Consider the following 27,592-nt stretch of genomic DNA (forward strand, 5'->3'; position numbering starts at 1 on the left):
AAGTGTTAAATGGTGATTCGGAAACACATTTTCAATACTTTAAGAAAATGATACCGTTATAACTATATCAATAACTTCCTGAAGTCAGGAAGCAAGTTTATGTTAAATTCCTGATCTTTGAGAAGAAAAAAAAGAATCCTAAGTAGCAACATCAGTATGGACTTTCCCACTGCTGTTTAATGATCAGAAGAAAACACATTCTCAGTGGATAGCTGCATCCCAAGGCCACAAGCAGGAAATAACTTATTAATTACATGAGAGTAACAACGGTTCATTAGGTGAAAATAAATGTGAATTATCTCCAAATGACAATGGGTGCCTTTATTTACAGCCTAGGTGACCTAATTGAATATAACAGAACATAAAAACACAGTTAGTCTAATTACATGGAAGCACAACAATGGAAACACCTCATTAGCACTATCTGAATACACCATGCATAAACCAGTGTATTTCCAGCTACAACAGTGGACAAATAAATAGTATACTTACCAAATAGCACTCATAAGGGGAATAAAAGTCAAATACATACTAGAAGAGACTGAGAAAACTCAGTATACTACAGAAGATCAGACATGTATTAAGCATTAGATAATTCTACCTGAGCTCCAGTTGCAATTTCATCAGCAGCTTCGTTCATCACTCCTAATGTTTGGAAAGCAAATACACAGAGCTCCCGTTCACAAACAGTGGGCTACGCAGAGAAAGAAAGTTAATTTTATTTTTGTTCTACTTTTGAGTTCTTTGTCATACCTACAACAAACCCTGGACACATTTAATGCTAATTCTTCCCTTCATATTTTAACTGCAACATTAATTTTAAATAATTAATACATATCCATTATTGAGGAAGATACATTAGAGAAGCATTTTAATAACCTCAAGAGCAAGAGTGAAGAACTCTAAAACTCATAAGTACTCACAGAGGCTAAACTTAAAAGAAATCCAAACATGATTACAAACTCAAAATTACAGGCATAGTACCCAAATGTTCCTAACACTACCCTATCTGAAAAATTCCTAGCTAATCAAAATTAATGGAGAACAAATCCAGAAACTAAGCAGAGTAGGTTTATTCTTCACAGCTTGTTACTCTGCTGTTGAGAACACGCATAAAAATTTGATCTGGAAGAAAAATTTATTGGAAAAACTATTCTTAATTTTTGACAATTTAACAAATTATTGGTAAACTGTAATGTGGTACCCTGGTGACCAGTTTGTAGCCAAGGAAGTGCCCAGATTTACCCAGTACTCCCTACGATTTTTACGTAAGCCGGGCTATAAGAAGAAAGGAGGGGAGGCCTTCGCTCTCTTTCCTTCCGGCAGCTTGGAGGTGCAGGTTCCCTGCTGTTGAGTCTGTCGTGTTGGGGAGCGAGGCCTGGTGAGGCCTTGCCGACCTTGGGAGACGGAGGCTGCCGGCGATCGTTCCAGAGCGACTCTCGGTTGTCCCAAGGAGAGTAGTGAGATATTCTTTTGCTAATTCTTTTAGTTGCTAGATCTTGGGCTACTGATCGGGATATATATATATTTTATTTTGGTTTTGTTCCTTTTTTTCCCTTCCCTTTCCCTTTTTCCTTGTGAAATTGTATATATATTTCAATAGTACATAACTGTAATATAAGTGTAAATATATTTATATATATATTGCTTTAGTTGTCTCGGTTTTTCTTGGTTGGTTTTTTTTTCCTCTTCTCCCTGAGGTTTGAGGTGGTGGGGCTTCTTGTGGTAAGGTTTGGAAACTTGGCAGGAAGCCAGCTTCAAACCATGTCATGTAAGAAAATGCATTATATTTTTACAGCAAAAACATTTAATTTGGGAAGGCCACATGATATTTTAATAAATAAAGATGTTTCCACTCTTTTGTAGGTATTAAAAAAATAATAAAACCCCCTTGCTGTTGAACCAGTTTTTGCCTGTTAAAAAATAATTCACAACATCATCACAAATAAAAAAACTTTATCTAAACTGCATATGGAGTGAGAATTGAACATTCTGCCTTCATAAAGCAAACAAAGCACAAACAAAAAAGAACACAGCTTTAGGTAGAAAGAATAGGCACGACTTCGTGGGCTTCCTAGTTTCTACAACCCTTACAGCAACTCCATCTTATTTACTGAAATATAATTAGCAGATCAACTTTTTAAAGGCTCAAGTAATGAATCACATACTGAATTATTATCAGTATCCAAAATGAGAAAACAGTTGAAAGAAATAGAAGAAGGAAGCACAAATTAAAACATTCCTTAAAATAACCCAGTGAACACAATGTTTTATGACAATGTTGAAAACAATTAATATTTCTTGGATACTATTTCTTTGAACACATATTCTTAAATCCAAATCCACTGAAACTTACAATTATCTTTGGTAGGCAATAGTAAACTTTTCTCACTTAACAATCACTAAAGCATTTGTAGTGGCACCCTCTGAAGTTCAAGCCAATGCCTCTAGAAAGCACTTGCAGAAATGAAAAAATTAATCAAGCACACAAAAATTTAGCTGTTTTCTGTTTCAGACAACAGCTTGGTCAGTAACAGGCATACTGCTGTACTTGTAGTCACTTGCTCTGAAAATAAATGTTTGCTGAGTTTCAAAGATTCAAGACTTTATCTCAATAAACATCTGAAATCTTCTGCATTGTCATAGTTTCACATCAGTTGCTTTACAAGAGCCATCATCCTTCAAATCTAAGTGTTACCCATTTGATTTACTTTACCTGCCATGTTACATTGCATTAGGTAGCAGACAAAGCCCAAGATGATCTAATTCACTGTGCCATGGCACACTAAACAAGAGGTATTTACTTCTGTCATTATTCTCAGGTTTTCCACGTTTAGAAGATGGTTAAATCATTTGCTTAGTTGGGGAAGCATGCTGGCACTACCACCTTGACTATCATTATCAACAGTATACACCAACTTCCTTTATTCCAGAGCAAGAAATAGCTCTGGAATAGCAGAGCAATCTAAGTTAAGCCATGCTTGCATGAAGAAAAGTTTTAAGAAAATACTTATTTTTGGTATTTTGGTTACAGTCTCAGCAAAGTAAATTATTCCGAGACTTAATGATGGCAAAGGGAACACACGATTTGTCATTGTTGCTCTTTTTATTTTTACTGCACCTGTGTTATGATTCCAGAAATGTCTAAGCATCTTGAAGAGGGAAGTTAGGAAAATGGTCATTGTACTTACGCATGACATTTGAAAAGCCCTTTTTTTGTCTTAGATAGACACTAGAAAACACTATGTATGAAGATAAGTGAGACAGCAAAATCTCAGCTCTGAAGTGGAACGGACACTATTAGCACCTATACAATTCTTTTGATTTTATGTATTTGATGAACCTTTCTGTCCACTGAATATTTTTCCATTGCAGTATAATGGGGAGAATAATCTCAATGCTGTAGTACAGAACCCTGTCTTCATATATCCACCCTGGATGCCTTTTAACCCAAACTCCAGCCATTTTGAGAGCACTTCTGAATAGTTTCTGAAATTTGTCTCTATTTAGTAAAATCAGATGTTTTTAACTTTCATTTCCCATACTGTTAGTAGTGTATTCCAAGAGATTTTGGTATGGCCATTTCAGTGTCCTCTTCTCCAGTCATCAGTCAGGTTCAACCACTTAAATGTTTTAAATCCCTCCAAAACTAAAATATTAGCTTGCAATTGAGAAGCAAACATTTGGAGGGATTTTGTTTGTCACATACTGTGACATGCCTATTCAGTATTACATTTCCTTATTTTTGTTTTTTTTCTGCAGTAATGCATGCTAGAACCAATGAAAACACATGAAAACTAAGTTGATAAATCAATTCCAGAAGACAGAGTTTAAAGAAAACCACAAGCTTTATGGGGAAACTGAGATTCAAGGCTACTCTTACTCTGCTGCTAATGTTTTGCATATTGCTAGTGTGTTTCCCTTTATGGTGTCCCTTTTTCCTTTGTCACAGGATGTAAGCCCTTGGGACAGGATTGTTCTGACTTCAGATCATAAATATAAGAAATGTCCCTAGCCACAGTAAACAAACAAGAACAACACTAACACATTTATAAAAAGTTACATCATTCCAACATCATCTTATATGCGTGTACTATATTAAGCAAGCTGAACTTTCTAAGAATTTTTGTGTAGGTATTTGAAATTTACAGACTTTTTCTTACTGATGTGGATCCATATACACAAATGCACAGAATAACCACCTTTTATTAGATTACTAGTTCCCATTGTTTTCAAAGGGAAAATACATAGCAAAATAAGGCTTATACACTCAAATATGTATTTCCCAACGTGAACTTCATCTTAGGTGCAGGCACAGATTACAACCATCACCTTGAAGACACACAGAGCTGACTGGTTGGGAGACTTTGCTCTCCACTACCTGAAGAGGGCAACTCTAACTCCTTTCAGCAACAGCAGCTGCACGAGGTCTCACACTTTATTTTTTCACTTGAAAAAAGAAAATTAACATAAAGCAATTGGCTTTCACAACACTACTACTTAAGTGGAGATCATTAGTGCTGAAACTCTATTTAGAAGGACCATAATTTCAGTAGTGAAAAGCCAGAAGAAAATAAGAGGTGGGCAGTTAACCTGAGAGTGCAGATGCTTGGAAGCAGAAGGTAACGACAGAAGCAGAAAGCATTTTCTAAACATTTGAGGTTTTCAGACTTTTCCTTTAGCCACCCCCATTTGCACGATCAGTAGCTACCACCTAACTGCTGCTGTGATGAAAAAGGGCTCAGAGTTCCCCTGTGTTACAATGCAAGTGTTGCTGCTTCCTGCAGTGACTTAGTGGCAGACATGCAAACAACCCAAGTGCTATTACATACTCTAGTTCATGGACTCATACACTATTTAAAATATTTTCCAGGCATTCCTTCAATTCCAAAAAGATGGAACTTTCATAGTGTGTATTTATCTGTCTTGCTACTTTCTACTGTGGGCTGAAGCTGTGTTCAGAAGTGTGGCAATGTGCCACACTTTCCTTATCCTAAGGGATATCACACAGACACTAATGAGGCTGCAGCATGACTGACACACCTAAAAACCACTGATACAATAGGAGATGCTTCAGGGAAGGCTCACTGCCTGACTTACAGCAAATGTAATAAATGGTAAAGGTGAAACCATTAGCAATCATCTCACTTCTACTGAAAGCAACAGACATGGAGATGAAATGTAACTTCAAATCTCAGTTCTGTTTCCCACTTTCAACCACAGAAACTCTTAGTTTTACTGCAAAGTAAACTCTCTGAGTAGTCTCACAATATTCATGTGGTATGTGGAACATGCTGCTCAAAGATATGGGAAATACCACAGCTGTAAACAGATATAACCTGAAAAAAGATGAGAGTAGAATATGGCCGAATAAGATATGTCATTTGTTCTGTTTGGCTTTGTTTTGGCTTTGGATTCATTTTCTGGTGTTTTTACTTCCACAATATATAAATAGATGGTGAACAAACAAGCATTATAGAATTTCTAGCTGGGCAAAGCGCACTTTGGTAAGTTGTGCTACACGAAAAGCAGCACTACAGTCATTTTACTCTGTCAGAAGAAAATAAAGTAATTGAAATCCATTCTATTAAAGTACAGGTTGTAACTGGAGAGGCTTTTTTCATAAAAAGAGATAAAACCAACCTACATTGTGAAGTAAGGATTAGAAGGACCACAGCATTATTTCACAAGAATCTTGGAATTTCACAAACATCTTGGCTAAACTCCAGTCTGACTAAACGTATTTTACCCCTAGCCTTTTCTCCATAGTTCAATAATGTTTACTCTATTCCAAAAATTTCCTAGCCCTAAGCGGCCTACTGTTTCTGAAACATCAGTGCTTCTGTGTTTTCAGTGGTGCCTAATAATTTCATATTCAAATGACAGAGAAATCCAAGACCTCTTCAAGTTAACAGGAACTCAACCTACTTCAAAGTACAAATCCATACTTCAAATAAACTAGCTTTAATATTTCATATTGCTGAGTTTTTTGCTAATTCCTGCTTTGTTCTAAAGAGGCCTCAGTCTGAGGTTTCAACACAAGATGGCACTCTAAGGAGATGTCTTGACTGAAAAACGATACACAGAGGGTTTTTGAATTATCTTATTGAATGCATTCTGAGATTTTTTTTGTCCTTTTTAATTGTCTCACAGGGCTGTAAAATCTGTTCAATCATTCTGTTTTACCAAAGGCTTCAGTATTTATAAATACTAATTCGTGAGGGATTCAGGAAGACAGACAGCAAGATAACCATTAGCTTCACACATAGCTTACTATGTAAAATCTGAGTAAGATCAAAGAATTACAGAAAGATTGAGGTTGGTAGGAATCTCTGGAGGGCATCTGGTCCAACATCCCTGCTAAAATAGGGTCACCTAGACCCAGCTGCCCTGGACCCACAGCTTTTGAATTTCTCCATTAATATGAACTCCACAGCCTCTCTGGGTAATTTTTTCCGATGCTCAGTCACCTTCAGAAAAGGTGAAAAAGGTAGAAATGTGTTTCCTGTTGTTCAGGAACTTCCTGTGTTGCAGTTTGTGCTCTCTGCCTCTTGTCCTGTCACTGGACACCACTGAAAAGAGGCTGACCCCATCCTTTTTGCACCTTTCATTCAGGTATTTACAGACATTCTTTTTTACCAGGCTGAACATTCCCAACTTTCTCAGTCTTTCCTCATATGGGAGGTGCTCTAGTCCCTTTAATCATCTTAGTGACCCTTTAGTGGACTTTCTCCAACAGTCTCATCTCTTTCTTGTACTGAGGAGCCCAGAAATGGACATAGTGTGGCCTCACCAAGGCTGCATAGAGGGGCAGGACCACCTCTCTCCCCATGTGGGCAATTCTCTTGTTTCATGTAGTTCAAGATACCATTAACCTTTCATATTGCAAGTGCACACTGCTCACTCATGCTCAAGTTGGTGTCCTTTTCTGCTCAAGCCAAGTTGTTTTCCAGCTGGATGGCCCCCAGCATACATTGGTGCCTGGGTTTGTTCCTCCCTAGGGGCTGGATTTGGCAATTCTTGTTGAACTGAAAGAAGTTCCTGGCAGCCCATTTCTCCAGCCCGTTGAGGTCCCTTTGACTGGCGCCCATCAGTCTGGAGTATCACACACTTCTCTCATTTTTGTCAAGTTTTCATCATCTACAAACTCTCTTGCACCGTCATCTAGGTGATAAATGAAGCTCCAAAACAGGATTGGACCCATTACTGATCCCTGGGGCACACCACTAGTTACTGATCTCCAACTCAACTTTAAGCCACTCTGGGCCCAGACATTCAGTGAGTTTTCAGACTACTTCACTATCTCCTCATTCAGCCCATGCATCAACAGCCTGTCTACGAGGATCTTATGACAAGATACTGCCAAAGGCCTTACTGAAGTCCAAGTTGCCAATATCCACTGCTCTCCCCTCATCTACCAGACCACTCACTTCATCACAGAAGTTTACTAAGTTAGTCAAGTACAACTTCCCACTGGTGAAGCCATGCTGACTAGTCCTTATGATTTTCTAGTCCTTAATGTGCCTGGAAATGGTTTTGAGGCTTAGCTGCTTCATTATCTTTCCATGCATCAAAGTGAGTGACCAGCCTATGGGTCCTCCCCTTCTTGCCCTTCTTTAAGAGAGGACTGACATTTTCTTTCCTCCAGTCTTTGAATACAATAATACATTTTTATTACACTTCTTTTAATCGGATCCTTAAATATAATAACCACTATTGTTAATGACTCACAATCTCATTACATAGAATGTCTGTAGTAAAAGTACATGCTGAATTCCTGAAACAAGAGATTTCTCTTCTATTACAGCAGCAAAACTGTTGCATTATTAAAATGCAATTTAGTCCTTCCCTAATATTATTATTGTAATAATAAAAGAAAGAATTTTATAGGGCATTAAAAAAAGTTAATAGTCTTCTAATATGGAACCAAATAATGTTTAATTTATTTATTACATTTTTATATCTGCTTTGGAAACTACCTATTTTAGCTAGATGAACCAAATCAGATGGTTGAAAAGTACCTTTGCAGGTCAGTTAGTGCTTTTATTCTCTCACATAGGATTAGCTTTATCTAAACTTTATACAAAGTTTTAGATAAAGCTAAAATTGATTTTTCCTAAAGCTTTATCAATGACTGTAACAGGTTGCCCAGAGAGGCTGTACAGATCTCCATCCTTGGAGATTTTCAGTATATTTATCATGTCTGCCTTCTCTATCTCTCCTCAGCATAAAGTTTGACCTTGTACTTCCCACTGTTTTTCAAAATGGAGAAAAGAGCTACTTCAGAAGATGACAGAGCTCCTGAGAGCTGCGTAGCACAGGTCACCTTGCAGGAGGATGCAGTGTGATTGCATCACAGAATATGCTGAGTTGGAGGGGACACGCAAAGATCACCAAATCCAGCTCCTGGCCCTGCATATGAGTTAAGGGAGATGTTTAGATGTTTAGGCTTCAGTCCCAACCCTTGCTAATGATTTCAAAACTGTTTCTTAATCCTTCTATGAAGAGCAAAATAGGTAGGATTCCGATTATTTTTAAGAATGACTGCATGAAATAGTATGGTCCATGTTATGCAAGAGGTTAAAGAATACTTTTTATTCTTAGGATCCACGTATTCATTGAATTTTCCCTGTGTTTTGCAGAATGACCGCAAATCATGCCATGCAGTGATTTCAGGGAATTTGCCATTTTTGGTGGCACTCTACATAAGTGTAGAGTAACTGAACATTCAATTTAGTTTTTATAACTTCTGGTACACTGCAAATAATCATTAGATCTGACTGTGCTCTTGAAGTAAATACAGAAGATACATGCTATGATGAGAACTTTCATTCATCCTCCTCTCATATGGGAAAGGTGTGAAAACTTATAGGAAAACATTGACTGCTTTACTGTTGGGTTTTTTTTTAAAGGGAATGAAGCAATGGACCACGGGCCTTCATAAAGAAGAGTCTTACAACTTTATGATACATTATGGTACTTTCCATTCCAGAGAACCTTTGTGCTTCCCCTTCACAGTAACAGAGCTGCAGTTCCTTGTGAGGGCATTAGGTTTGGGTATATTCTAAACTCACCCCATCTACCTTGTATATTTTTCTTTAATTCTGATCTTGTATATTTCAGGGAGCTTTTGGAACTCAAAAGAAAATTCTGAAAGAGCCATACTTTGCTCTGTAAAGAAATTCCCAAGAGAAATCTAAGAATTTTGTACTTATTCATCTTCAGTAGGTCAGTAAAGTAGCCCCTTTATTTATCCTCAATAAGGGACTAAGACAGCCTAACAACATCTCAAGACTTCTGTGTATAACAGGATCCCTGAATCAGCAGGGAATATTTGCATGATTAGATTAGTATTGTGGACTCTGGAGCAAGACAGATGTCCACTGTAAAAGCATTAAGTCAAATAAATGCAATTGTGTTATGTGGCTGTTCTGCAAGAGACATCTTCCATACAATGATATTCTGACATAGGGATCTGGTGTCTAAATTAAGCTATACAAAATGACACATCTTGTTGTCATCAAGTGTCTCTTATGGGAAAAAAGATGCCAAGATTTTAAGAAAGTAACTTAAATTGAAATAGGTATTAAAAATAGAACACTCCACCAGAAAAATTTATTTAGGAAAATGAAACAATAGTGAGAAGAAAGCTTGCTGAAAGAGATTGATTTAAAAATACTTAAAAATGAAGATAAAAAGATAGCCTGTAGAGTAAGTCTGCAGAAGGGAAAAACTTTATCTCTCAGTTTCACATTTATCTCCAGTTGTCCTGAGGATGAGACATCTGAATTAAGCATGTCAGTAACAACCAGCACAAAAAACTATGTATGGCATGAGAGTTTATAAGTAGGTATGGCAGTATTAAAAGAATGTAACTATTGTGTAGTGGCAATTGTTGAATTTTTAAACTGCATTTTGAGACAATTAACTGAACTACACTATAAGTTAGGAAAGGCAGCAGGCTGACATGCTGGAGGATTAGACAATCAAATTTCTCAGTGGCTTCTTTATAACTGTATAAAACTCCATAAAATACTACAAAATCTAGCCTAAATACATATTAAAATATCCTTTCAAGCAATAACTTTGCTATGCTTTTATAAATTAATATACCTTCTTTGTTGTTGAAAAAAAAGGTCCAAAGGGTAGAAGAGAAACTCATCATTAAGGCTACACACACCCAGACATGATCCTGTGTGCATCTGTGTGGAGCCACTAAACTTTAAAGTTAGAAACTGATGAACCATGCAGAACTACTTAGTCTGTGGCACCTCTGGTAACACAATCTGCTACGGAAAGAGCCTATGGAAGTAATGCCTTCAAGACAGTCATCTGCAGAAAAGGAGATCTAAACACTTTTGCCAAGAACACCATAGCAAGGTATTGATCATTATGAAACCTGGTCAAGTTACAGTGCTATCAAAAGGAAGAGCTCTTTACGAAGGCCAGGGATTCTCAATAAGGCTAAACTGCACGTAGCTTTGCCTTAAATGAAAGCCTGCTGCATTCTCGTAATAAAAATACTTCTGAGATCTGCTCTTGCAGCAGTACTAAACGTAACTTGCTCTTTTCTCTTTACATACACTCTCTCTCTCTCTCTCTCTCTCTCTCTCTGTATGTATATATGTATGCATGCATGTATGTATGTGTGCCTAGCTGAAGCACGTAAATAAACCCCACAACTGACCACCTCAGGCTGCTCCTGCCAGAATTCTCACTAGTGAAGCATAAATTTCCTTAACATACTCTGGCAAGCTCATGTTTGATTCAGACAGATCCTTTCTCACCTTCTATAGAACTGCAAACTCACTAGTGGCTCTATATTGCTTACTGAGTCATTCAAGTATACACAGAGCATGATAGATTTCTTCCTGGCATCTCATTTTTCCTGGGTTATATAATGACACCCTTTCATTTTTGCAAAGCTTGCCAGGTTATGCTCCTTGCAAAGGCACTGATGAATATATGTTCAAGGGCAAGCATGTTGTTTGTGGTTTCTTTCGTTTTGAAATGCTGACAAACTCTTCAACTAACACCTATAAAATGACATCTCTTTAAACTGAAGTCACAGAAGAAGTCAATTCTGAGAGATTGTAATCTTTACAGCGGGAAAGTAAAAAGAATTAAGATTTTTTTATTTAGAGCAGATAACTTCCCATTTTGTTTTCTTTTAATAGTTCATCATGTGAACAGGAATAAATCCTGCAATTTGCTTCAACCTATGGAAAAAAGATAAATCCCAATAACATAAATAATTACGTTATTCAAATTTTACTCACTATCCAAACATTACTCACTTTATCTTATCCTGTCACAGGTAATATTCATAGCAGTGCATTGCAAGATGAACTTGGAACTGGAATAAGGAAACGATGCCTTTTTTGTTTTGTTGGTGCCAGTGTTTGGTCGCTAATAGCTCTGTCAGAAAACCTTGCTTTTAAAAGGTAGATATGAGCTTGAAGAGGCAAAAATAACACCTAATTGGATATCCAAAACTATAGGAGTTTAACAATGACTTAAAATAGTGTTAACTGAATATGTACATGCTTTTTCAAACCCCATCAGCAACCTATCTGCATACCCTGCCTGCAGTCAGGATGCTTGACCCTGGAGCCATTCAGTGTCATAGGGAATGACACTGAGATGACTTCTGCTGCCAGGTAGAGCAATAACTCTCCTCAATTTAGTTCTATGTAACTATCATAGATGACATCTGCTTCAGCTTATGTGTAGTTGCTTGCTACACTGTGGACAAATTATCAGGTATTCAACCATTCATACACTGTAGTTAGACAATTTTCCGTAGCTTTACTCTTTCAAGGTTATTCATGTTTCCATAGGATGCAGGGTAGGTGAAACAAGAGGATTCTAAACTGCCAGACTAGTCCTAGAGCTAAGAATTTTATTCTAATATACTCTTTCACAAAGCTGCACTGATCCAGTAGCTCCAGGCAGATTGTGTCTCTCATGGTCCATCTTACTCTTTTTCACTGTATGCATCAACAGCATGAGAGGGTAAAATGTTCATCAAGGAAAATCCTGTTCCCAGTCACACAGGAATGAAAGGAAGAGCTGTCTAACTGGACAGACTTTGGGCATACTGAACTATGACAGTGTCCCTGGACTAGGTCACAGCTAGATCAGACACTTCACAGAGCATGTCCTTCTACTGCCTTTCTTATCACATTTGAGGATGGCTCATTCCAGCAGCTTGTGAGTAAAACAGGGTCAAAAGAAGAGTGGTGGCATTAACACCAGAGTACGTAAATACAGTGGTCTTGGCTTGATAAAAGCTCAAGAATGAGGTGCCCTGAGCTGTTAGAAGAATGCCAGAGGATCGTGAAAGCATTCTAATACACTTCTCTATCTTATCTGGTTGTGACTACTGCAGCACAACAGTGTTCAGTGAAATACAGTCCCTCTTTACATTTCTGTGGTATTATACAAGTCTGATTTCCATCTCCCTTGTTTGTAAGACTTTTTTTTTCAAATTTACAGCAAAATCTAATTAATATGCTTCACATTTTTGCATCTTAAAAGGATATCAGAATGAAACACATGTCACATAAATCAGTTTTTCAACAGGTTTGTATGGTCCTCTGCTATTTAAGGCACTATAAAATGCATTGTTTTCCAGCACACCACTTACCCTCAGCATAGGGCCGTTCTGGAACACATGGGGTTCATCACAAACTACACAGTATTCATTCAATACTGGTATCCGTTGCTCAGCAAATTCGATAGTCTGAGAACAATGAAAATGATAGTAACATCTGCTTAAAAATAATTAACAGTTAGCTGATGCTCCACAGCGTTTCATAAGTGGGTAAGATATGATATCCTACCTGCACAAGAAAGCCACGGTGTCGCTCGGGAACACATTTTGCACCATAATTTTGCTGCAAGGAAAAAGTTGAGGCAACTTCAGTGTTGGTATGCTAATTATAGGGAAGTGGTAAAGCACTTGTATTTTTTGCATGTAAACACATTAATTAAGCAGTATTTGCATCTAAAAAGATCTTTCACTTGCATGAACCAGCCATTACAAATAATCAATTCTTTTGTTGTTTACTGAGTGTGTGGTAGGTTTTTAGTATCTCTTTTTAGTTCTTAAATCGGATGAAGTTTTGTATCTCACCATCCCAAGAACTTGAATCTCAAATGGAAACACCAGTGCCTTCACTTGAGCCTAATAAACTGGCATTTGGTGACTTCCATTATATTTTAACTGTTATCCAAATATGGGCTATACATTTAGGCTTGAAAGACTAGTGTAATTCTCAGAAAGGCTGAAAACCTTTTTCTTTCATATTTACTAAGATCTCACTTCTGTAAGCACTACAGAAACAGATCTCTCTATGTTCAGATACCACTCGAGTTCTTTTTTTTCAACACATAGCAACATAAATTAGAAGGAACTTCTGTTACAAGATTCAGTAAGGTACAGAATTCTAGGTTGACATCTATTTCAATCACATCTTGTTTTGAACAAGTCAGATCAGCTCCATTTACAGTGTTTTGGGGGTTTTGTTTATAGGCTTATGTCCTTTCATTTCTCTAACTGCTTAATTGCTTAACTGCTTTTCCATTTTTCTCCTGGAAAACAGTCCTACTTGTGTTCATATATGATACCCTAACATTTCAGCTGAGAATTGAAGAGAATTCTCTTCTGATTCATAGGGTAGGGTCCTGATTCATCACTTCCACATTCCACTCACTTCAAATTACAGTTAGGGACCCAGGCTACCCACACATCTGGTGCATGCATATAAAATGTGAAATAGACTCTCAGTGTCCTTCCACTAACATCAGTCAAACTGCATCTGATCACATATGTGATGATCTTCCCTCAAAGTAAATGCATTCCAGCAATAAATTAAGGGTAGTATTTCCAGGCTGCCAAGCAGGGCTTGCCTTTCTTCCCTGTCAGCTGATAACATCACTAATGATAACATCAGTAATGAACTTAGTCAGCTCTTCATTATCTTATAAAAACCAATGGGACTTTTCCTATTAACATCAGGAGAGAAAAGTCTTGCTATTTTAGGACATCCTCTGCTGATTCAGAAAAAAGTGTGTCTCTAAACTGCAAGTAAAAACTCTGACAGCTCATCTTAATTTTGCTGTGCCCATCACATACACCAACCACACAGCATGTATATAAATGATCCTATGATAGTGTACCACTGCTTTTAGATTTGATTGAGTATAGCTTACAGCTTACTGAACTAAATTACAATGAGACATAGTGCACTCAATGTAATTTCATTATTCAGAATGGATTATTATGAATATATGTATGGCATCCAAAGAAAGCATCAGCTTCCAAGATACCCCCAGGCAGAGAGTGGAGAGGACTATTTTCTAAATGCCTCTCCCAAGATGTAATACGGAAAACAGACTAATGCCTTGAAAGAGTGCAAACAAATTCATTCTTCGTTCTAAAGTATAAAACCCATGCTTTAAGAGGCATAGGTAGAAGAATTAATTTTCAGAGCTACCCTTTTTTTTCCCAATCAGTTATGTCTCTGGGGAAAGTAAGAGGCCAGTGTGGGCCTAATTTGTTCCCCGGCCTCTGACTTCTGCCAACGCATTTGAAGGTTTAACCTCTCAAAAATCAAAAATGTGCAAGAGGTGAGTTGAACTCTGACTGTGTTCCTTCCAGTACAATGATGATGGCAGATGAAAAGACCAGAAGCAGAGGTAATTTGGCACTCAAAAGAGCTAATGGACAGTTGCTTCCCGTGTGAAGTAAACAGGGAAATGAGAAAAGCCCTTGCAACTAAACTAATTTTTCAGCAGAGAAGTGCACAGTCTCCCTTTCTCCTGCAGGATGCAGGGAAGGAATTGAATGACTGAACTTTTCCCATGGCCAGCAGCTGTACATTGAGCTGCATTCAACATAACATATAACATCTCTGTCCTGACCTCAGAAAATTCTGATTTTATAACTTAAATATATGTGCATGCACAGCTGTTTGAATCCTCCTTAAAAAGCTGACTTCACTGCTCGTCTTCCAGAATATCCAATATAGTCACTAACATATGTCCTACGTCTAATATCTTTGCATAAAAAACATAACAGCACGTTTGAAAATTAACAGGAGGAAAATGAGCAGAATAAAAAAAAAATATTACGCACAGCAGCTTGTGAAGGCGATGATGAAGATGGCGTTAAGATACCAATAAGCCCTGAGGTAAGAGAGAGCCTCCTGCTCTCTGCCATGGTGGACTCCTTGAAAGGCTCCATTTTGGATGATTTAGGGGCATTGGAGTAAGTCTTGGTGAGCAACTTGTGATTCTTCAATCCATCCAATTCTTCCATTCTAAGATTACTGGAGTAGGACCTGCTTAAAAGTCTGTGGGGCTTCAAGGCGCTGTTGTGCTCACATCGAGGATCCCCAGAGCACGACCTACTTAACAGCTTATGAGGCTTTAAAGTGATGCACTCCTCCTGCTTGACAGCTGCAGAGCAGGAACGATTCAGCAGTTTGTGCGATTTAATAGCCATTGTCTGTTCAGCACGAGGGTCACTCGACAACGAGCGGCCAAAGGTTCTGTGAGATTTTGTGGCACACACATCCTCCGCCTTCACTGTGCTAGAGCAAGTCCTTCTCAGTAGTTTGTGAGTTTTGGAGATGCCATCCTGTTCTGACTTCAGTTTTGATTTATTTTTACCACAGCCAGGAGGAGGATAACTCGGCGACCTTAAAATAAAGAAGATGGCAAAGTTGGAGAACGATCAAAATTCTGTGCAAATCAAGCAAGATCATACAGATGTAACCACTTTTAAGTATCACCTATCTTCATGTTTTTCACTAGTGATAAACACAATGCAAACTTTTAAAAAATAAACAACTGTAAGACATTTTCCAATACCAAAATAGACATCTTACTCCTTTTTCAACACAAGCTCATGGATCAAAAAGACAACTTAAGTAGAAGTCATAGCTATGACCTTACAGCTTTTTGTAAGGTTCTCTATGTCTCTAAACAAACCAATTATTCAAGAAATCATCTTTGCAATGAAAACCACATATTTCACATGAGATTATAACACATTTTCATTAACAAAATCTATCTTTTCTATGTAATCAGCATGGCGTGATCCCATGAAAGTTACTGTCTTCTGGACACAGCATAACAAATTCTATGTTCAGATCCAATGGAAGATAAAATGAGCAGTGAAACTTGCAGACAGTAAATTGAATTTAATTCAGCTGAAAAGGACAAGATTTTTAAAAACCTCATAATAATCTCGGCACTTTGTAGAAGACAATTTGATGCCACTCTTTCTGGTTTTAGACAAATTCTAGCTCTGTAACACTGGAAATGAGAATGTGAAGCACCTAAATTATAAATGCAAAAAGTAAATAACAAGAGGTTTTTACAAAACAACATTCACATGTACTGACACATTTCTGTAAGGTTCAGATTTGCCTGTCCTTGCAAAGCAAGAACATGTAACAGGTATGCTGAATCCTTTTCCTATGCTTTATAAGCAAGTCCAATCTTTGGAGTATTTTTTTGTTTTGCATCAAGTGAAGAATTGAAAACCCAAAGGGAGAGGCTGGCAGGTTTCCCCAACCCATTAGCAAGTGGTGACAGTGGAAGATGCATGTGGAGGCTGCTGATTCACTGCAGCAGCAGGATCACTATCACCCTCCTGCAGAAGGGAGTTTGGAATGGCATCTTCAGACAGGCACTGCATCAGCAGCCAAATCCAGAGGAAAAAGAGTAGGCTGGTTTTGTGTGCCATTTCTGAATATAACCAAACCCCAGGCTTGTGCCTGTGCTTACCAATGGTGTATGGCATGGTAGGGAATGGATAAGCTTTCTACTTAAAACACCACCTTTCCTCCTTTACCTTTGAATAAACAGCCAACCTTTTGTCATCTTTGACACTGCTCTCATTTTCAACATGAGTGATTGCTGTATTCTTTTTGTTATACATTGAATTTAGAATGGTAAAATTAATCAAAAAGAAGGAATATTCGAAGAAGCATTCAATTCAAGTTCATTAATTGAATCAAAGGGGTGATCTGTCAACCTTCCATGAGCAGGAAAACACACTAGAGTAAAGAGTCACAATCCTGAAAGAGGTAAAATTAGAGCCTGATTTTATATACACTTAAGAGTATGAGTAACTGGCAGAAAGCATAGTGAATTGAAACTAACTATCCACAAACTATGTCTTGTGCTTTTAATGTCTTTGTTCTTTGAATTTGCCTGCCTTTCACAAGTAGTAAACATTAATGTAATGCAATAGTGGAGAGGGAAGAGTGCTCAGCATCTTTAAAAATCAGTCTTTCATTAAGGACCATTCTAGTTTTAAAAAATTAAAAATACACACTCCTGTAGAAATAAGAGCTAGAAAACCACAGGTTTTTTAAATACACATAATATATGCTATACATATATATTACTTGTATATATATAACTTATATTTTTATTCTTGCTATTCAAGTAACAGTCAAATGCTACCAAACCAATAAAGATATAAACACAAGTTAAAATTTCCAGTTCTAGATGAAACCTGGTTGCTTCAGATAGCAGGGCACTGAAATGCTCTGCCTTCAAATATTCTTAGAAGCTGCAGCAGTACCCAGTTCACTCTTGATGTCATGCAACACAAGGACTGGAAACCCATGAGGTAAGATATAAATAGAGCACTTCTCTGTGGAGAAAAGTCAAGATTTCACCTTGTGAAGTCTGCTGTAGATTTTGAACAGCTTATGGTGGTAATAGCTCATTTTTCTTGCTATTACCTGCGCAATGTAGAAAAGATGTGCAGAGGGGATTTCACCTTTTTGTCAGACACCTTCTTATTGTGCGTACAATTAGATTTCTCTTTACTGTTCTTCCACTGTTGTGTAACAAATGTCTGCATGATCCTGGAAATTAGGAAAGAAAAAAAAAGATTTTCTTATCCTAGCCAAGACATAATCATTTTAATACTGGGCTCTCAGTGCTCACCAAGTAGATGACATAATGCAGTGTTCTCAAGCTACAGGCAAAGTTTTCTGTCATGTATGTGGACCGATGACTGGGTGCCTCAGCTCCTCAAAAACACCTTTTTTCCACACAGAACTAATTTAACACGGAACTCTTAATGAAAATACAGTGTGAGTACAACCACTGCAACTGTGAGACTTATGCAGACTATACTTCTCATGGAGATCCAGAGACTAACTGATTCAAGGGCATCACATCCAACTACAAGGATCTGCCTCCCATGTGACTACAGGGATAGGCTATTGCATCTGCACAGCTAAGTAGGAGCTTATTCTCTGAATCTAATCTAGCAGTGGGGGGGTCTTTGAGTGAAAAGTCGAAGCTGAATTTGGTATGGACTTTATCAAAAGAGATTACTATTCCATTGCCACAGCTAAGAGGGACCTTTGGGTTCATGGGTATTCTGACTCCTGCTCAATTGTGCAGTAGGTAGCTATGTTCTTGAAAATGTCTCACATGAACCTTTAGTAATTACCTGGTGCACAAATCAGAGACAGTGTAAATACTGAAACGTTCTAAGAGATTGTTCATGTCAGAGGAGTGTTTCTTTTTTTTTTTTCCTTCAAAGTCATGTATCACAGAGATTTTAATAACTTGCTTCATTTGTAAAATTATAAAAAATGTTGCAGTGACATTTTAATACCAACAGCAATTTTTTTGCCTTAAGGGTTTCTTAACATTGTAATGGTTAAATATTAAAGCCTGTATACTTATAATTTTATTACAAGTACACATGCACATGTGAAAAGATGACTCAGCAAAACTGTATTAAAATGAATTGTACCATGACCACATGAGTGCTATTTTTCTGACTATTCTTCCGTCTTGTACTCAAAACATGGATGGCTTAATTACTGCAATATATCCTAGAGGCCACTATAAAAGCACAGCCTCCTTAGGGATGCATGAAGCTCAAAAAGATGCCTACTTCAGAGGCTTCACCATCTAAGCAGAAACATGAAATTGACTCCTAGTTGCACTCTTTAGAACTTTTGTAGCTTACTCCCTAAAAGTCAGTAAAGGGACAGAAAACCCTGGCAAGTAGCACAGATCATGTTCTCCTCAACAACTGTCAAAACACCTTGATCCAGCAACCAAACTGACAGCATATGAATTTTATGCTACTTGACATGGTCCAAGAACTAAAAAGAATGTAGTATTTGCCTAAAAACAGGGGTTTACACTTTTAAAGACTTACTTTTTCAGCTGATGTCCCAGCCCAAATCTTTCCTTAGTAGAGATCTGAAATACATCCACAGTTGGCACTAGGGAATAAGAAAATATCGCTGTTATAGAAACTCACAACAGCGGTGAAGAACTCATGATGACCATGTAAGTGGCATTTAGGGACTCTGTTCTACCTGGACCTTGACTATGGACAATGAAATTGAAGCAATAGCAAAAGTAGACATGTCATCTAAACATATAAAGAAATGAATGGTACTTTTTGGAATATCAGCCTATACAATTTACAATTCTACAAATGGAATTCTCCAAAATGTATCTCTTCTCACCAACTTTATTTACAAAAATGTATCTTTTATATATATATATATATATATATATATATAATGCAAACAGCAAGCAGCATCAGATTAAATATATCTGGACGAGCAATTCATCTCGCCTAAATTCTGAAACATTTTTGCAAGTAAATTATCTAAACACAGTAGAGTTTCTATGGCTACAAAGAAAGCCCAAACTGGAACTGAATTATTTAGTATCTGGGTTATCTTTCAGAGGGTGTTTTAATTCAAGATCCAAAAACATAATGTAAGTGCTTAGTATGTGAATTCCAGTGACCACAGAATACCCTGACATTTCCTCAAGGCCCATCCAAGCATTGGTGTACCCACATTCATCTGTCTGAAATTGAAAATGTACAGGGCAAAGGACAAAAATTAGCTAGTGGCATTACTAAAATCCTTTAATAACATTTGCTAGAAAGAAGTGGTAGATGTAATCCAGTATTTGTTGAGAGAGCCTCAGGTCCTCAAGGCAGAACAACAGCCAATGCATATTACAAGCATGAATAGACTCTATAATTTGTGTAAGGTGGTAATGACTACAGTAGAATAAAAAAAGGAATGAAAACAAAAAATCTGGGGTCTGTCCAAATTTTATTAGAAACAGTACATCAGTATTTTGATGTTATTCTGACCACTCACAATGCCAGATTTTATTCAGAATGTCAAAGTTTATCCTTTAATTTTGCTTTAATAAATTAAATTTTAAAATAAAATACAATATATCTAAACTGGCCATGCAATTTCACTTAGTTCAAAGCACTGTATATACCCCTTCTCTAATATTATTATTCAAATAACATAAAACATAAACTCATCTTTTAAATACAAACTGATTTTTTCAAAAGGGATGGATGATCTCATTAGCAGTAGCAATATCTCTGGATTGTCAAATTTCAGACACACTGTGCTGGGATGGGGAATACTTTCAGTAAGAATCATTATACCTAACACCAGCAATCTTAAAATCTGACATCTAGACCAAAATTTTTGTCTAGGCTCTAGAGTCAGAGGAGAGATCCCAGTAGCTTCAATGGATGATTCATCCTCTCTAAAAAAGGTTTCTAAGGTACAAGGGAAAAAATGGCCACATGGACACTACTGAGACAAGCTATTAACTAGACGAATGACCATCTAAAATCAGGATATTACTCAGCATCAAGGTGGTACTAATATCTCCCGCTGTGCTTTGGAGTGTGCTGTATTTCTGTTTATCAATCAACAGAAGGTACTCTAGGAGAAAAGGCACAGCATAACATTCTGGCTCAGTAGTCTCAAAAACACCCATGTTTAAGGCAGAAGAGGAATTCACAGAATTAACACAAAAGATGGTGGATCTCACTGGGCTCTGCTAGTAAAGAGACACGGCTGCAACAGCAGCTGAGTTTATAAAACCAGTGTCAGCAAAGCACTTGCCTCTGGCCTTGACCTTACCTTTCTCAGTACTCAGGCACTTGCACAATCATTCAGCTGCAGCACTGAGAACTAAGCTCTCCATCTTAACCTTGTCAACAGTGCCAAAGATATTTTGTTGTTACTTCTCATTTCACTAGATCATTTCTTACTGCACACTGCTCTTCACGCTTCACCTTCTCTCATTTGCTGCACTTTTTTTATTTTTTAAATTACGTTGTGATAGAGATGTTCTGAATACTAACACTGCTTCCTGCCATGGCAAATACATATTTTAAGATCTCAATACTTACAAAAATCATTGAAGTAATAAACTACAGACAAAAATACCAAAGTCAAGGGGGAAAAAAAAGATAGATATAATGAAATGCTTATTTGAATGAACAGAATATAGCTTATAGTTAGAATCATCAGGCAACATACCCTGTAAAAATAGCCCATTGGGACAGATTTTGCTAAACATAACTGGAAATATCTATTAATTTTCCAGAGGCAGAATTCTCCCACAGATAAAAGCCTGAACTGACAGATTGTACTGCAAGTTTCCAAAGCTGGGCAAGTTATCATCCAAACTTAGTCTGACTTCTCACTGTAAAAATATATCTGAAGTCGACTCTTGCATATGAATGTTTCCAAATCTTCAAAATCAGTTGATTCTTCATGAGCATGACCATTTTCCTCTCATGAGGAAACTTTATTCACTTAACAACTCACTCAAATACAAAGATTTCCAGAGTTCACATGCTCATATAGAAATCAGAAGCTGCAAGGATAATTATTGTGACTGATTCTTCAAAGATGTGTGAAAAATGGCATGTTAATGGGCTGCAAAGGTCTGTGTACATCTTCATTATCACTCTTATTTCATCTGTGCAGATCATGTTTGATTTCCAAAATCAGGAAATCTACATATTAGAAACTGTAGATGTTTATTCCTTAACCCTAGGTGAAGCAGTTGCATCTCAAAGGACATCAGGAAAACAAGTTCCAAAACTCCACCTATGCAAGTTTAAATTAGATGCACGTGTCATTACAGAGTGCACAGCCATGCAAACATAAGCCAGCTTAATTTCAAATCAATCGGACTCCTACCAGCAGTAGAAGTAGGCACATGCAGGGTCAAAGATCTGGTCAGACCAGGACACCATACAAGGCAAAAGAAGAAAACACAATTGACCAACCTGGACCATTTAAGTACTGCGTAAGTGAACAGTGCAACCGCACTATTATAGGCTCTGTGCGAATCACATCCCAAGCCACAGCAATCTCTTCCTAGTTTAAGATAAAAAGAAAAAAACAGACACAATTAGCCATCTTGAGGAACTGCTGCACTTTGTCAGTCTACCTCAGGGTAGCTATAAACACCATCCATACATCTACCCAGTTGTGTAATATCTGCTCCAACATTACACTTGAGACTTAGGACAAATTATTGCCTGTTAATGCCCCCAAGAGCGGTGTCAGTCTACTTCCAGTTCTTGAGTGAACTCATTTAAACCAAGCACAGGTTTATACACAACATTGCATGTTCAGTGCAGGCAGATACATTCCCATCTATCAACAGATACTGCTTCAAAGCTGAGAGGCAAAGGAGCAAACAAACACAGAATAGAAACTAACACCATAACAGAGGGCAAATGAAACTTTTGTTCTTTAAGACTGATCTAAATAATTCAACAATTTTCTTATATTCTTAATTTGTAAGAAAAAAATTTCTTAAATAAGTAAAGCCCAAGAGTAACTGTCTTATATGCTGTGCTAACCTAAAAATATGGCATATCTGTGCAGAAGCTAATGATGCCCTTAAAAGTTCTAATTTTTATTCTTTATCTAGAGTCCAGGAAGCTACCACACAGATGCAGTGAGGAAGTGTGAAGTTAATGACAGCAAACTGTTACAGAAGCCATGCTGCCCATCGACAGCACCACTGCCTCTCCCTAATCATTGTAAAGAAGCACTCCAGCCAAGGCCCTCTTCCCTTCAGGGCTGTAAGAAATGCTTAAATGCTTTTACCTGACTAATGTCTAGGATAACATTAAAAAAAAAAAAGTATTTCATTTATATTTGTTAAAACATTTACCATTCACAAAGCACGTTTGAAAGGAAATACACATGCAGCAAATAAAAACCTACAAAGCATTTTAACAATGTGATCATAAAAGGAAAACAAAATCTTTCCACTGAGTATCAATCAGTAATGTGACAGCCACTTGTGAAGATCAAGTCTCCACAAAAGGAAAGTCTCAGTGGTTGTCTAGAGAGTCCGATGTGTATTACCCCAAAATTAAATGGGTATTAATGTTCATTATGTAATTCTGTGATTAGATCACTTACATCAAGAAAGCTAACATCAATATGTAGATCAATATCTACATCATCAATGGCTCCATATTCCCTGAAAAGAAAGAATTACATTACATTAGAGCTCTTTAAGATACTCCTCAACCCAGGAATACTTACAACAGGGAAGATTTTATAAAGGATAATCTTGTCTGTAAAATCAGAATGGTTATCAAATACACATTTACATAAATTGGATTAATATTCCCAGTGGGTGACTATCTGCTGCACTGTAAGTTTTTTTCAGAGAATCCTGCTTAAACAGGATAAATCTTTTCTTCTACTTCCCCCAAAATCTCTCTATTGCTGCTATGTATTTTTGTCTCATGTATTCCACAAATAAACAAAGAAAATTAATAGTCACATGCTGCGCCTGTAATTTTCAAAAGTATTTCAGCTAGTATTAACAACCAGTAACCTGAGAAGAGGTTAGAGATAAAGCATTGTAGACAAATAAAACATAGCCTAGAGAACATATTATACTGGGGGAGATTGCTTCATACATTCAAGCATTTGTTTGTCAAAATTAAAGACTGCCCTGTAATGTGCTCAAGGCAATAGTTACCTTTTTTCTTTCTTATGTGTAGTATTGCTGGAATTCCCAAGGTTCAGATTTAACTTATATATAACTTATACATAATGAAATACTTAACAGGTATTTCATTGCCATCTGAAATCCTACATTTAAACTGTGACTTTTCTGCCTCTAATTTTCTGACTCACTTGGATTGCCCTCCCCTACATACTTAAAGACTTCTGAAAAACAGACCTAGAAAATACTCATTCATGAACCTGAATAAAAAAACTGCTTTCCTTTTCATTTAAATTGCTTAAGTGGTCAATACTGTAAAAATGCAATCAGCCTTAATTTTTTACAGATTAGCTTCTAGTCAATAATTTTTTTTCTTTACACTGCATTCATATGCTTGTTCTCACGGTGACTTCCATGCTTTTCTATTAAACTAGACTGAAGTACATAGCACTAGTTGAGCATAAGTAAGCCCATAAGACAATTTCGAAACACTAAAATTTTTTCTGAATATAACACTCTCCTACCTAAGTGGCCTCTCAGCCATGGTAGGACTGAGTTTGCACTGGAAGTTGCTTGGTGTCTTGTTAAGTTTGGCCAAGACCACCAAACTCTGGCAATCCAATGGCTCTCTCTGGTCAGGGCAAACCCGAGTTCTCTCTCTAGATCTGATGTGTCCACACATGGCACACACAGGGCAGGTGAATGGTTGGACAGGGCTGTATTACACGAGGCTTCCCAGACATGCTTACAGCTCCTCCAGTGTCACCTCACCCAGAACTGTACAGGCACTTGCTGAGCTCCTACAATTCACTGAAAACCTGTCTTTGAAACAGTGAGTGAGCTCTCCACTTAGCGGTAATGGCTTAGCCACTACCCTACACAACAGTGCCATGAGGTTTTTTGTTCATTTTCCAGAAGATCCAAAGATTGTTATGCACTCTTAAGTAATATTTATGAATGTGGGCTGATGCTACCTACATGACTGAGATTCAAAAGGCTGTTAACAAGGATAGTTTTATAAATTAAACAGAAGCACAGTTGAACTAATGTAACAGAAGTATTAGTGGAAGAAAGAGTAAGATAAAAATTACTTCTAACTGTGAAACTTCCATATTCACTGAAATCCTTTTGCCCCCAATACACCACCATCTTAGAAGATGGTTTTTAGACACATGATGCTGACTCTAGTTTAAATTTCCCAAACTGAAAGTGAGAAAGAAATTATGTTTTATTCCAACACCTGCAGCTTATGATCTGCTGCCTAAAATGGCTTCATGAACGTAACTTGCTTTTGAAGCTCCCAGAGGTCCTCTGTCCATCAATGCATAAACAGTGTAAAGAGATACAGAAGAGTTTGGATCAGTTGGATGGATCATCTTCTCACGGCTTTTGTGGTCAGATTTCTAAGAGCAGTGGTGAAAAGCACGCTGGCATAGGAACCTAACTTTTATATGTACAGTTGACTCTGTGACAGCAAGAGACTATGCAAAAGAGGGTCAACTTTCTGGGAAATATGCATCTTAGTAGACTCTGTCATGCAAACTTCTCTCTCCTCATAGAAGTGGAGCTGCAGCAGAGTGATGAAACTGAATGCCTAATGCTGTGGTTTTTATTTCCAAGAATTTGTAAGTATTTTCAACCTCAATAGAGTGGATGAAGCATTCAAGTTTTACACATGCCAAAAACAGTCACAGAAGCCAATTTCTACTACATTGAGCTCAAGAGGATCACAATGCTTCCACGGAAACAGTTGATTCAATAAATTAGATGCATTAAAGTTTCTGAAAGGTTACATACAATATTTCAATTTTAGGAGTGTGAGGAAACTTATAATCAAGATATTCTCAATGTCATAGTTATCAGTTTGGCAACTGATAACTTATCCACTTTCTAAACCCACACACAACTCCCCAGGTCCTCGAAATGTAGTAAATTCCTACTGTGCTGGTTTAAAAGTTAACCAGCAGGGGGAATGAACCCAACTCAAAGGAGAGATTATAAGTCAGAATAACAATTTATTAAAATAATACAGTAAGTACAATAATACAAACAAACAATTGGTCTCAACCCACAAAAACCCAAATGTATAACCCAGTACCCTGGGGCCTGAACAAAGTGGTGTTCCTTGGGCCCTGTTTGAGTCCAAAGTAAAGGGAGAGGGGAAGAACCTGCTGGTGGGAGAGCTGCTGCAGTCTGGCCAGAACTGGTGATCGCAGTCCAGTGGTGGTCTCAGTCTGGTTGAGAGCGATGAGATGCAGCCGTCCTCTGGATCCCACGAGTGGGTTGAAAAATGTTCCAAAACTCCAAGATTATATATCCTCCAGTTCAGGCAGGAATGCTTGGTACTCTCCTCAGGGCGGGGAGTTTCACAAAGGGTGTGAGGACAGAAACATCTTCCTATCTCACAGGCCTCTTAACACCTAGTTTATAGCCTGAGGAGTCAGGCTCTATGGGCAGAGGGTGCGAATAGTCTATTGACAACAATAGTCTAGTTTCTGGGAAATGACATGGAAGGCTATAGAATACAGTTTTGGGCTACACCCACCATGATGAATTGATCTCAGCTGTCCTAACTAGGACATTATCCACCCCTTATTCTATGCCATCCATGTCATGCCCAAATTAATCCCCTTTAAAAACTATATCCCTCTAAAACTATATACATCTATCTATATATATATATACAATGAAACATTACAGACCATTCTCACTCAAAATTAGGTCCCCTTGTGGTACACAACGTGTCTCCCCATCTTTTTGCATTACCCACCAGGTGGAACCAGGTCCCTGAGCAAAAACAATCCCTTGGATGGGTTTGCCTTTGCTTGAGGTGGGACTAATCCAAACAGTCTTCCCTAACATTCCTCTCATATGTACCACGGGGACTTTATCTCCATCTACAGTATGCAAAAGTTCTGATTGGGCAGGGCCAGCTCGATTGATGGAACCTCGGGTGTTGACCAACCAGGTGGCCTTTGCTAAATGCAGCTCCCAGTGTTTGAGAGTCTCCCCACACAGTGCCTTCAGGGTGGTTTTCAGCAGTCCGTTGCACCGCTCGACTTTTCCAGCAGCTGGTGCATGGTAGGGGATATGATACACCCACTCAATGCCGTGCTCTTTGGCCCAGGTGTCTACAAGGCCATTCTTGAAATGGGTCCCATTATCAGACTCAATTCTCTCCGGGGTGCCGTGTCGCCACAGGACTTGTTTTTCAAGGCCCAGGATGGTATTCCGGGCAGTGGCATGAGGCACGGGGTATGTCTCCAACCATCCAGTGCTTCCTTCTACCATGGTCAGTACGTAGTGCTTGCCTTGGCGGGTTTTGGGGAGCGTGATGTAGTCAACTTGCCAGGCTTCCCCATACCTGTACTTCGACCACCGTCCACCATACCATAGAGGCTTCACCCGCTTGGCCTGCTTGATGGCAGCACATGTCTCACAGTCATGGATGACCTGTGAGACAATGTCCTTGGTTAAGTCCACCCCTCGGTCACGAGCCCATCTGTATGTTGCATCTCTCCCCTGGTGACCGGAGGCGTCATGGGTCCATCGAGCCAGAAATAATTCTCCTTTGTGCTGCCAATCCAGATCTACCTGAGAGACTTTAATCCTGGCAGCTCGGTCCGCCTGCTCGTTGTTACAATGCTCCTCATTAGCCCATTTCTTGCCTACATGAGCGTCTACATGACGGACCTTCACACTCAGCTTCTCTACCCGGCCAGCGATGTCCTGCCACATCTCCGCCGCCCAGATGGGTTTCCCTTGG

At 38.1% G+C, this 27,592-nt stretch overlaps 1 protein-coding gene across 1 annotated transcript in view; it reads right to left on the reverse strand.

The window, feature by feature from the left end:
* PARP8 (poly(ADP-ribose) polymerase family member 8) overlaps positions 1–27,592 on the reverse strand; it is a 131,553-nt gene that overhangs the window by 19,283 nt on the left and 84,678 nt on the right. Inside the window, exons 8-15 of the mRNA XM_051804755.1 lie at positions 23,289–23,349; positions 22,136–22,226; positions 19,214–19,280; positions 17,769–17,894; positions 15,143–15,707; positions 12,846–12,899; positions 12,650–12,745; positions 602–694 (exon numbers count right to left, since the gene is read on the reverse strand). Coding sequence (XP_051660715.1) covers positions 602–694; positions 12,650–12,745; positions 12,846–12,899; positions 15,143–15,707; positions 17,769–17,894; positions 19,214–19,280; positions 22,136–22,226; positions 23,289–23,349 — 1,153 coding nt within the window. The remainder of the gene's footprint in view (positions 1–601; positions 695–12,649; positions 12,746–12,845; positions 12,900–15,142; positions 15,708–17,768; positions 17,895–19,213; positions 19,281–22,135; positions 22,227–23,288; positions 23,350–27,592) is intronic.

The sequence above is a fragment of the Manacus candei genome, unplaced genomic scaffold (genome assembly GCF_025592945.1).
Source record: "Manacus candei isolate 608988 ecotype Guabito, Panama unplaced genomic scaffold, ASM2559294v1 h1tg000061l, whole genome shotgun sequence".
Classification (NCBI taxonomy): Eukaryota; Metazoa; Chordata; class Aves; order Passeriformes; family Pipridae; genus Manacus; species Manacus candei.